This window comes from Cucurbita pepo, chromosome LG01 (assembly GCF_002806865.2).
Source record: "Cucurbita pepo subsp. pepo cultivar mu-cu-16 chromosome LG01, ASM280686v2, whole genome shotgun sequence".
NCBI lineage: Eukaryota > Viridiplantae > Streptophyta > Magnoliopsida > Cucurbitales > Cucurbitaceae > Cucurbita > Cucurbita pepo.
In genome coordinates, this window is record NC_036638.1 from 15,921,251 (window position 1) to 15,932,852 (window position 11,602).

Here is an 11,602-nt window from a genome sequence, read left to right on the forward strand (position 1 = left end):
TTGCTCCTGTAAACAAGAACGTGCACAGACCCAACAGCCACTGCCATGCCATTCGTGTATAAAAGTTTAAGAACATAATTGAAACTTTAACGACAAAAGCGACACCAAACAGCATATTATATTATGTACCTGTAAGCCATAGAGGCAGAAAGTGACAATGCCAATCCATGAATGCAAACTAAACATATGCTCCAATTTGATCATATCATGGAACTTGAAAGCAGCATTTATGCCTACAATTCCCATACAAATGGCTACAAAATGCAACGCCATATGAACTATCTTCGTTGTCATTTTGTCTGCCCTCACTGTCTTGTAAGCCATAATTGCTGCTCAAATCCAATTCAATCATAGTTATGAATCATCTCAAGATATAAACTAAACAAACTCGAGCGAGCTATACCTTCCCCCGACACGATCACGAAACCAAGGAGCATGAAGAACGGGTGGCACTGCCAAAAGTAAATCTCTTAATATCAGTTCCTTTAAAACTACAAATTAAATATGAGCCTTACATTGAAAACGAGGTCGGCGCTCCGAGAATCGTAGGCGAGGCCGCCTCGATAATGCAGGAGCCAAACGAGCGTAAGAATGCAGGCAGTGAGACCAAAAATATGTGCAAGGGCTGCAATGGCAGAGGCAGTATGCCTGAAACCTGGCCTGTTCACAGTGTCCATGTCAGTATTGAGCTAAATTGTTGTGCTTGATGTTGTTGGTATATATAGAGTTTGAGAATGAGTTTTGTAGGTAATGTTGCTTGAAGAGCTGGGTTTGGAATTGGAAGCATTGAGAAAACTTAGGAGTTTAGCAAAGGATCAGAGTTAAAAGTGAGGTATAATTGGCAAAGATTGAGAGTTTTATAAGAGAATTTTCAATTGGTGGAGCTGATTTGGGTTCCAATGATTGTATGAACAAAAGGAATCAGAGAGCAAAAAGTGATATGCGTTTTCATCAACAACTGTCTAAAGTACATGTATGAAGTTGAAGCCACATAGGTGTGAGTGTAATGGGCTTACATGAACAATCAATTCAAATGTCAAGGCTCAATAAATTCATATTGGCCCAAGTATTCGGTCCAATCGTTAATATTTGGGCTAGATTGATCTTAATATTTCGTTCCCGGAGATCTCACAATCCACCTTTTTGGGGGTCTGCATTCTCATTGGTACATTACCTGATGTTTAGGTTTGATACCATTTGTAACAGTCAAGCCTACTCTTAGTAGATATAGGCCCACCGCTAGTAAATTCCACATCGGTCGGTTGGAGAAAAGAATGAAACAGTCTTTATAAGAATAGAAAATTTCTCCCTAATAGACGCGTTTTAAAACATTGAGGAGAAATTTGAAAGGAAAAATCCAAAAAAGATAATATCTGTTAACGGTAGATTTGAACATTGTTACCGCTCTAAAAAAATAATTGTGCACTTAATAAAGTTAAATGGGATAAAAATGAGCCAGGTATCTCTAGGCCTAAACGAGAAGTCTCAAAAAAAAAAAAACATTCTTTTTTATTTTTTAAAACAAAAATCTTTAAATAGTTTCAAAATAAAATTTTAATTATTAAAATTATTACAATTGCATAATTATGGCCATTTTTATTGAAAAGAAATGTGAAATTAAAAAAAAAAAAAAAAATTTTTAGAGTTTACTAATATAATAAAAAAATAACTCAACAAATTAAAATTTAATAATTGAGAACAGATTTTATAGGATAAATAATAGAAGGCTTAGATTATAAGCAAAACAAAGAATAATAATTAAAAAAAATAATAATAATAAATGAAAGTATTTTTGGGGGTATGATTAATTAAATAAACAAAAGAAAAGTGAAGAACAGCTGTTTTCCAACTTTTTGTAGTTCCTATGAAGTTGCTTCTATTTAACTATAAACCCTTCTATTTAACTATAAACTTTAATTAATTATAGTTCAGCTAAAGATAAGACAGTTCGAAATGGTTGACAATAACATTATGCCGAAGATCATAGAACCTATGTTTCTGTAGGTACATTTTTATTTCGTAGATTTTAGAATAGATTAGGACATTGTTTTAACCTTTCCTTACATTTTTGTATGGTCGACATTTTACAAAATTGTGTTATGAATTCAAATCTATCCATAAAACTCTAAAGTTTTTTTTGCTAGAATTAGTGATCAGTACAATTACACACAGTTTTACTAATAAGAACAGCAGTATATATATTTTGAAACGAGAGGTATGCAAGTTGTTCGAATATTAGTTTGTATTTATATGCATATTTTGGGCATCGAGTTTCATGGGCGAGTACGCTATGATTTAAAAGATTAATGCCGAAAAAGGAAGGATTGAAAGGGGCAATATCGATCCTATTTGGAAATCATTTTCTTCCAGTTGTTCTTGAGGTAGACTCGTCATAAATATCTCTCTTAATCTATAATTTAATTCGTTTATTAATTAATTTAAAAAAAAAAAAAACTTGAATCATTAGCATATATAGTCAACATGTCATTTGGCATATTGTGATGCCACAAATAATTTGGCCCTTTACATTATTTTTTCCCATCCATCATTAAAGATTCCACAAAAAAAAATGCCAATAAATTTAGTAACTCATAAATATCTGAATAAATAAGAAATACATGAATAAATGAAGATCATATTGAAAAGACTCGTATGGGTAAATGAACATAGTCTTCACTTTAATAAGTAACGTTACAGTGTCGCTGAATATGATAATATTTTTTTTTATTGAAAGTATTATAAAGAAGATATTGGAATCTACGATTTATAATAAAATATGTTGACATAGGACGAGCGAAATAGGTATATAAAGATGGAACGGAATGAAAAAGGGGATAGAAATAGAGTGAAAAGGAGCCCTACAAACATATATTTTTCCAAGTAAGTGATAACATTATAGAACAAAACATTATTGAATTTGAATTTGGTGTTTGGATGTGAAAGCTGTTTGATAGGGTGGGGTGTGGGGGGCTACCTTGGATTAGGACATGTTTTTGGATCACTACCATCTTCCCTTTGCTGACTCACCACTTTTCTTTATCTAATTTTCCAACCACACATACACACATGCCATACCCTCTCTCTCTCTCTCTCTCTCTCTAAACATCTAAATCCCTCTCGAACTTTTACGAGCGATTAGAACTTAATAAAGATGTTATAGAAGATTTATTATAGCGTTTCTCGTTAACTATCGTATCATTTCTCTCTCTAAACAATTAAATTCATCTAGAATTTTCTCTTTCTCGACCATTACAACTTAAGAAATATGTTATAGAAGGTTTACTATAGTATTTTATTAGCTATTGTGAGATTCCATATGGTTGGAGAGGGGAATGAAATATTGTTTATAACGGCGTGGAAACTTTTCCAAAGTAGATGCTAATGGAGAGCCCAGAAAGGAAAACTCAAAAAATTTGAGGGGAGCTCCAAAAAGGACAGTATCAAGATGAGTACTAGTTATGTTGCGTAACTCTAAAGACATATTTTACGATAGTTACAATTATCGTACCTTCTCTCTCTAAAAAATCAAATCCCTCTCGAACTTTCTCCTCTTTCCGTTTCTTTCTCCTTTTAATACTTCAACAGTCAGAACTCAATTATGGAGTAGGGAATGAAGTTCATGCAAAACTTTCCGAATTTGCTCAAATTCTGGTCTATTATTCAATAGGAATTGCAAACTTGGAAACTAGTGTGAACCATGGATTATTGTCCATATAAAGGATTAAGAGTTTTTTTTTTTTTTTTTTTTTTTTTTTTTTTTTTTCAATTTGTTCTAAGATTAGGTAAAAAATGGATCGATTTTGGTGAAATCGAGATCATTAGTGAGGACGCACATGGTATGTACCTCGAGGAAAGTCAGCCTCATCCTCTTCTTAGGTTTTTCCTTTGATTTTTCTTCTAATTTAGATTTGTCTTTATAGTTTAGTATAATTTTAGACATAACATTAGCCTCACTCCCAAGGATAGATTTGTGGTTCAACCCTAATTTGGAGTATAGATTTTGTGTTTGAATTTTTCTTTATTATTCATAGTACTCAATTGGGACCTATCATCGAGTTTATTAGACTTTTGGGTTGCCAAAATTAGTCAACTAAACCTTTTTGGTATAAATCAACCTTGACTCTTTGGCTATTGATATCAAGGATTAATGGCGTGCAAAACACACACCTTTTGAGTAAATTTGGTCAAAGAAAACGTTGTGACTATTGTCCCAATTCTCTCCTTTAGAGGGTCTAGTTTAGGTCCTAGTTAATCGTTCGTTCATTTTTCTATTGTTGAAGTAGTCCTGCTCAATCAACCAAGTGACACCGCCGGTTGGTTGGTGAACTTCAACGTAACCAAGTTTATTCTAAATAGTACCTCACGAAAACCAACTAGAAGGAGAGTGACTCCAAACTTAAACTAATTATAATGTGTAAGTCAATTGTGTAAGACAAAGTGTCGTTAGAGATTTGTTGACGACCTGAAACTAAGCCCATTTCAACATAGTATCTCATTCATGACATGACTTAAAATATACAAGGGCAAAAGCGTAGTTTCACTTGAGAAAGAAAAAAAAAATCTTGGAAATTGGCCGCGCACTTAACTGAAAACCCATACGGCCAAATCCGGCAGTGGACACCGCATCTCCGCAGCCGACCACGGTCTTTGTGGGCCCACCCTGGCCGGGGATTTACACGTCATACCACCCCATATACGCACCCCAACCCATTACTATCAGACACGTGGCATATTTCCTCTGTGGGTCCCAACGAGTTTACTATTAGTTGTCAGACCAACATACCCTAAATTAAAAAAATTATTGAAGAATTTATATTATAAATAAATAAAATAAATGTTTCTTTTTCTGCTACTCAATAGCAAGACAGAGAAGTTATTTTAATAAATCTTTTTTTTTTGTTCTTAATTTTTGTTTTTTGAAATTATATATTTGGTGATTAAATACGTATGCATACTTTATAATTTATATGGTTATGATATATCTTAAACAATGTTTAAATTATGTTAGAGTCTATGTAAATAAAATTTGTGCTCATTTTAATCACCAAAGTTATTGTATAAGGTGAACCAAAATTTTATTGTCTCGTTTTGCGAGAGATCAAGTCGTGAGCAATGACCCTATTTTAGAAAATAAAAACATTGAGCTAAACGATCCTGATCTTAGAAAATGTATTATCCATCTGGATTCGAATTGCTCGAGTGAGAGGAAAAGAAGACTAAGAGACCTCCCTTTTATAGCGAGTCCAACTCCCCAATTTCACAATCACATTTTTTTTAATTTTTTTATTTTGAGTTATTACAATTCCTGGTTTAAATAGAGATTATCCATCTCATTCAAGACGAGTCTCTACTGGACCTTGCCGGTGTGAGTTAAGTGCTTTTGTAATTAATTTGACACCGTCTAATTTCTCATCAAATTATTAACAACATAATCTCTCATGGTATAAAAAGATCTTTAAAAATATTTTAGTTTATAAATTCTAAAAAAAAATTATTTATTACATCTTGTTTGGTCAATAATAAAATCAAAGGTGGTGGACGAAAGTCCACGTAAAGTCTTAAATGTTCCATAAATTATCATACCTAAAATTAGACAATCTAACTCCATTGTTTGAACCAACTTATTTGACTTTGCTTCCTAGTGGATAAAATGTCCACATTTTAGTAACTTAGATTATTATTATTATTAACAACTCGTATATATATGATATAGGTGTTCTTTAAGGTTAAATTATAGTAATTATCGTTGGTAATTATTAATTATTCTCTCTCAAATAAATAATATTGTCCAATTAAAAAAAATCTCAATTTTAATATTGTAATATTTTAAATAAAAAAAAAGTTTATATGAAGTAATTTAGAGCTTCCCGTGGAGTTGCAAAGCAGTCGGCGCACTATAGCAAAAATAGATGAGTGGTGATAACGTGCACTGTAGATTCACGTGGAGCGTCCACTCGTGAACTTGACCTTCCCCATGCACGTGCACGACTTCTTATGTAAATTTGCTCCTTTTTTTTTCTTTTCAATTAACTAAATAATTTGGAAAAATTACAAATGGGGTTGAAAAACACAAACCAGTAACTGCTTTCCCAACGACCGTTAGTCACGCGGGGGCGAGTGAGCCGAAATGGCTTTTTGGAAATTGACGGTCGTTAAGTCCCCGATTGACGGCGCCAAGTTCGCTGCCACAAGGCGACACAATCTATCTCTTTCTTAAATGTATTTGTTTTTTCTTTTTTATTCTGAAATTCGGTGGCTTTTAGATACTCGGTGGGGCCCAGTGGCCATCATCTACCTGTTGGAGAGTTTATAAATTTATTTAAAAGTGAATACTTTCCTCACAAACTAACACAACAAGTATTTCTAACATACTTAATTGTTAAGTTTTTATGATTGAGTCACCGGAAAAAAAAGTACACATTATTGGTGTAGACAATGATTTTCAATTCTTTTAAGATTTTTTTGGATATCCTATCCTCAAAATACTCTGATTCAAATGTAGTATCATTTCATTCATGTACTCTACCTTCATTCAGGTGTCACATTAAAAAAAAAAAAATCCGACTTAATCATTACAATTTTAATAGTATAATTATATGTCATTTATATACGAGTAAAGAAAGTCACTACTCTCCACCTAAAATGATGAAAAGTTTTCAAATAAAACATTTAAATTTATTAAAGGACTCAAAATATTAAAATATTCAAGTCTTTTTATCCCACCATCCTTCATAATTTACATTGATTTTACGTTAAAAAAAAAATACTCCTAAATTATTCACATAAAAGGAGGACAAAACAATAAGAAAATAGAATAACATGGACAACAACTACTAGAACATAGCATAAGACTCTAATTTGTCTCTATTATCGTGGTTTCATTGTTCTAAATTTTTCTCATTACGTGTCATGTGTATAAGGAATCATCTGAAAAGAAAAAAGTAACATAACCGAGTATAAAAACACTTAGTAAATAGTCCCACTTGCACGACCTTGAATATTCATTCATACTTATCTTAAAACATAAAAGCCATATTTTTAGGCTTAACTCGTCTAGGTGTTTAAATAATCAATTCCTTATGGCTATTGAAGTAGTTGGTGATCCTCTAAAGGCTCACCATAACACGACAAGACACTTTTTGCTACTAAGGAAATTGGCGACCCTCTAGAATAATGTTATAGTAACATCATAATATGTAAGGAAACATACGTAATTGTTATAAAGAAAGTTAAACACATTCATATCTAAGCCTTATTTAGAAAATCACGTGTCATACTATTGCATTTCATACATGGTATAGAAGTCAAAGATTTCATATGTTATGCTATAATAGTTTACATATAGTCAAGCATAAGTAAGAGTTTTAAGAAAGTAATCCGCTCTTTATAGAAATAACTTCTCCAATTAATTACTTACCTCCTTCAAATTTTAAGAAGTAAAATACTGTGTTCTTTTTGGGTAGGTTGGGCAGACCATTTTTTTTTTTTTTTTTAGTAATTTAAATTTAAATTTAATTTTTATTATATTAAAGAAAAAAAAGGTTAGAATGTATGCATAATTATATTTATTTATTTTTTATTTGAGAAGTGAAAATTATAAAAATTTATAGATTTAATTAATTGTGAAGCAAAAAAAGGAAAAGAAAATAATGAATTGGTAGGGTGGGCCCCACGTGGGAGGCGCATGTACAGTTTGAACGAGGAAAGGCGCCGAATTTTAGATGGTCCCACGCGATGCTCGTTAAAGGGAGCCTCTTTTTTTTTTTTTTTTTTTTTTTTCACCAATTAATTAATGCCACTTTCCTCTTCCCTCCCTCCCATTTACCAAAATACCCTCGAACCCTTTCTCTTCGACTCAATCCAACACTCTATTTTTTTAGTTAGTCGGATTGATTTTTTTTTAAAATTATTTAAAAAAAATTTATTTATCTACTGTACATATACATTAATAATTAAAATCTCAAACATTCACAAGTTATATTACATTACTTACAAATTTCAAATATTTTTAATTGTCATAAAAATCTCAAAAATAGAATATGATTGGATTGAGTTTAGGCATCCGACCAAAAAATGTAACTGATGAACGAATTAAATTAAATACCAAGTCCAACTACAAATTGTTTTAGTATAAAAAATGATTTAATAATTTATTTAAGAAATAGGATAATTTTTAATGAAATGAAATAAAAATAGAAATGAATTGGGATTTGGAAACAGTGGATGTGGGGCGGTTGGGTGATGATGGACAAAACTAGTGGATTCTTTTATTTATTTAATTATTTATTTAAAAAAAACTTTTTATGATCAGAAAGGCCTTACAAAAATAAATTGTAGATTATACTCAAAGATGAATGGTTTGTATTTTAGTGCTTCCATTATTAAAATCTTTCCCACTTTATCCATTTTTTAAGCTTTTTAAATTTGAAATGAACAATATTTAATCTTTGCTCAAGCGAAATTTGAAGAACAAAAATTGTAAAAAAAGAAATTAAATTAACAATATTTAAGAGAGAGAGAGAGAGCAAGAAATGTGTCGACATAAGAACAGCTCAACAGCTTCTGCTCTCTATTCTCTCTAAAATGGCCTTTCCTTTCCTCCTTTGTCTCTCTTCGCATTAACCACTTTTGGCTCTCTCTCTCTCAATCAATCGCTCGTAGCTGTGCAAACATATATTCCACTCCACACCCCTTTTTCTTTCTCCATGAATTTCTCTCCAATGGAGCTTCTATTTGCTTGTTTTCTCTGTTTTTTCTCTCTTTTTGTTTCTGGGTTTCGACCAAACTTTCCATTACTCGACTTTGAAGAAGGCTATAACCCTCTGTTTGGCGATGACAATCTTGTCGTTCTCAAGGATGGGAAATCCGTTCATCTTCATCTCGATGAAAGAACGGGTGAGTAAGGGAAGCTTTTCTTTTATGGGGTTTCCATGGATTTGGAGTTTGATTGATTCTTCTCTCTGTTTGCTGTTTCAGGTTCTGGGTTTGTGTCTCAGGACCTTTATCTTCATGGGTTTTTCAGCGCTTCCATTAAGTTGCCTTCTGATTACACTGCTGGAGTTGTTGTTGCCTTTTATGTGAGTTTCATCCTTCTCTGATTTTATGTTCTTCTGAGATTAATCTAATCCGTGGTTTATGAGTTCTTTATTTGAGTCATGAAGTGAAATCCATGTTCTTGGCACATGGGTTTTAGTTATTGAAGCTGTTTGATGAACTTGGATGAACAAATAAGGGGAAATATTGATTGGGGTTTGTGATTTTCAGATGTCAAATGGAGACATGTTTGCCAAGAACCATGATGAGATAGATTTTGAGTTCTTGGGGAATATCAGAGGCAAAGATTGGAGAATTCAAACCAATATTTATGGGAATGGAAGCACGAGCATAGGCAGAGAAGAAAGATATGGACTCTGGTTTGACCCATCAGAGGATTTTCATGAATACACCATTCTCTGGACTCAATCTCTCATCATGTAAGTGTTCTTAAAAACCATATTAATGAAATCCTTGTTGTTCATGTTCTGTTGAAGGACTTTGATGTGATGTCTCTTTATTTGGTACACTATTTAGAGTTCCTCCTTTTAAAGAGAGGAAATTTGGTGTGGTTTTTGGATGTTTTCCCCTTAGAACTGAGAGCCCCTTGTTTTGTGAAAACCATCTTTCTCTGTTCTAACAGAGAAAGAGCTGTTTAGTTTTCCTGTGAAAGAAGAGAAAACCAAAATAAAATTGCCATTTGTGAAGATTACTAGAGAAACATGTGATTGGTTTGGACGTAGGAGGGTGTGCTGTTGACTGATGTAGTACAAATTTTCTTGGGAGACTGTAGCCCCCCAAACCCACCGCTAGTAGATATTGTCCTTTTTGAACTTTTCTTCTTGAGCTTCCCCTCAAGGTTTTAAAACGCGTCAGGGAGAGGTTTTTATACACTTATAAAGAATGCTTTGTTCCCCTCTCCAATCGATGTGGGATCTCGCAATCTACTCCTCTTGGGAGTCAGCGTCCTTGTTGGCAGACCGCTCAGTGACTGACTCTGGTACCATTTGTAACAACCCAAGTCCACCACTAGTAGATATTGTTCTCTTTGAGCTTTCTAGGGAACCCGACGTCCTTGCTGGCACACCGCTCGGTGACTGGCTCTGATACAATTTGTAATAGCACATATTGTGCTCTTTGAGGTTTCTCTTTTGGACTTTCCCTCAAGGTTTTAAAACGCGTTTGTTAGGTAGAAGTTTCCACGCCCTGTCTAAAGGGTTGCTTGATAGCAGAGAGAGCATTTAGGGATCATGAATGATGGGATTTTCACTGTTGATGTTATGTCTGATGCAGATTTTATGTGGACAATGTTCCCATTAGAGAGGTGAAGAGAACAGCAACAATGGGAGGGGACTTCCCTTCTAAGCCAATGACTTTGTATGCCACAATATGGGATGGATCTACTTGGGCTACCAATGGTGGCAAATACAAAGTTAACTACAAATACGCGCCATACATTGCCGAATTCTCCGATTTCATCCTCCACGGCTGCGCTATCGATCCAACCGACCAGTCCTCAAGCTGTGATCACTCCCAAAACTCCAACCCAATCCCTTCAGGTATAACACCATCTCAAAGAGCCAAAATGGAGAGCCTCAGAAAGAAGCACTTGACATACTCCTATTGCTATGACCGCATCCGCTACAAGGCCCCTCCACCGGAGTGTGTGATCAACCCTGCAGAGGCTGAACGACTCCGAGTCTTCGACCCTGTAACATTCGGTAAAGGAAGACGCCATCGCGGGAAAATCCACCACCACAGCCTCCTAAACCAGGCAGAATCCGCCGCCTCTGCTTGAGACATGGCATATTCTTTCGTGGGGGTCATTTTCTCGTGTATAGACGACGACCGAGGTGAGTCGATAGATTTGTTGAAGGTGCCATAGGAGGAGATCCACATTGAAGAGCATCTGTATAGTTCATTTATTTTGTTTTCATTGTCACTTCACAGTTTCATTACATTCTTGGTTTTCTGATTACCACATTCAGTAGTAGCAGTGTTAATGGATTGTTTTGAATTTGATATGAAACCCTCATAAATTTGAATAAAAAAAGTTCAGGATTTCAGGTTTTGTTTGTTGGTAGCCATTGTTGTTAAGTTTGAAGGTTTTATTCTATGGAATTCCAGTGACAGAGGCTGTGAGAAAGACAGGGACAGAGGCAAGTTGCGAGGACTTTAAGGTGAAACTGTCCAAATGAAAACATTATAGAATTTGTTTTGTAGGGAAAGAAAGTGAAAGAGTTTTGTGTCAAGTTGGTTGCAGAGAGACTTCTTTTGGTTTTTTGTTTTCAAAATTCAAAGTTTCCTTTGGATTCTACCCGTCCAAGATCAAAATTCGGCTCCTCATTCAATTCTTTTGACGTCATTGATCCTTTTCCTCGTTCGAGAAGTTCTGCAGATGGAGACATACTGAAAACCATGCCTTTTGAACGCAACACCCTTCTTTCAAATACTGTAAACTCAGATTGAACGCAACACCCTTCTTTCAAATACTGTAAACTCAGATAGGAAAATGTTTTCGGTTTCTTCTTCTTTTCTACTTAAGGGCATCAGATCGAAGAATCCTTGA

At 34.1% G+C, this 11,602-nt stretch overlaps 2 protein-coding genes across 2 annotated transcripts in view; one reads left to right on the forward strand and one right to left on the reverse strand.

Moving 5' to 3' along the window:
- The window catches only part of LOC111801467 (probable transmembrane ascorbate ferrireductase 3), a 13,649-nt gene extending 12,941 nt beyond the window's left edge, over positions 1 to 708 (reverse strand). The window contains exons 1-4 of the mRNA XM_023685509.1: positions 516 to 708; positions 404 to 452; positions 130 to 329; positions 5 to 40 (exon numbers count right to left, since the gene is read on the reverse strand). Coding sequence (XP_023541277.1) covers positions 5 to 40; positions 130 to 329; positions 404 to 452; positions 516 to 677 — 447 coding nt within the window. The 5' untranslated portion in view covers positions 678 to 708. The remainder of the gene's footprint in view (positions 1 to 4; positions 41 to 129; positions 330 to 403; positions 453 to 515) is intronic.
- Positions 709 to 8,511: 7,803 nt separating this feature from the next.
- On the forward strand, positions 8,512 to 11,105 carry LOC111779690 (probable xyloglucan endotransglucosylase/hydrolase protein 28). Its single transcript, XM_023659809.1, has 4 exons — positions 8,512 to 8,895; positions 8,977 to 9,077; positions 9,265 to 9,473; positions 10,327 to 11,105. Exons 1-4 carry the CDS (start codon positions 8,706 to 8,708, stop codon positions 10,829 to 10,831), a joined length of 1,005 nt encoding a protein of 334 aa, XP_023515577.1. The 5' UTR covers positions 8,512 to 8,705; the 3' UTR covers positions 10,832 to 11,105.
- The last annotated feature ends 497 nt before the right edge of the window (positions 11,106 to 11,602 follow it).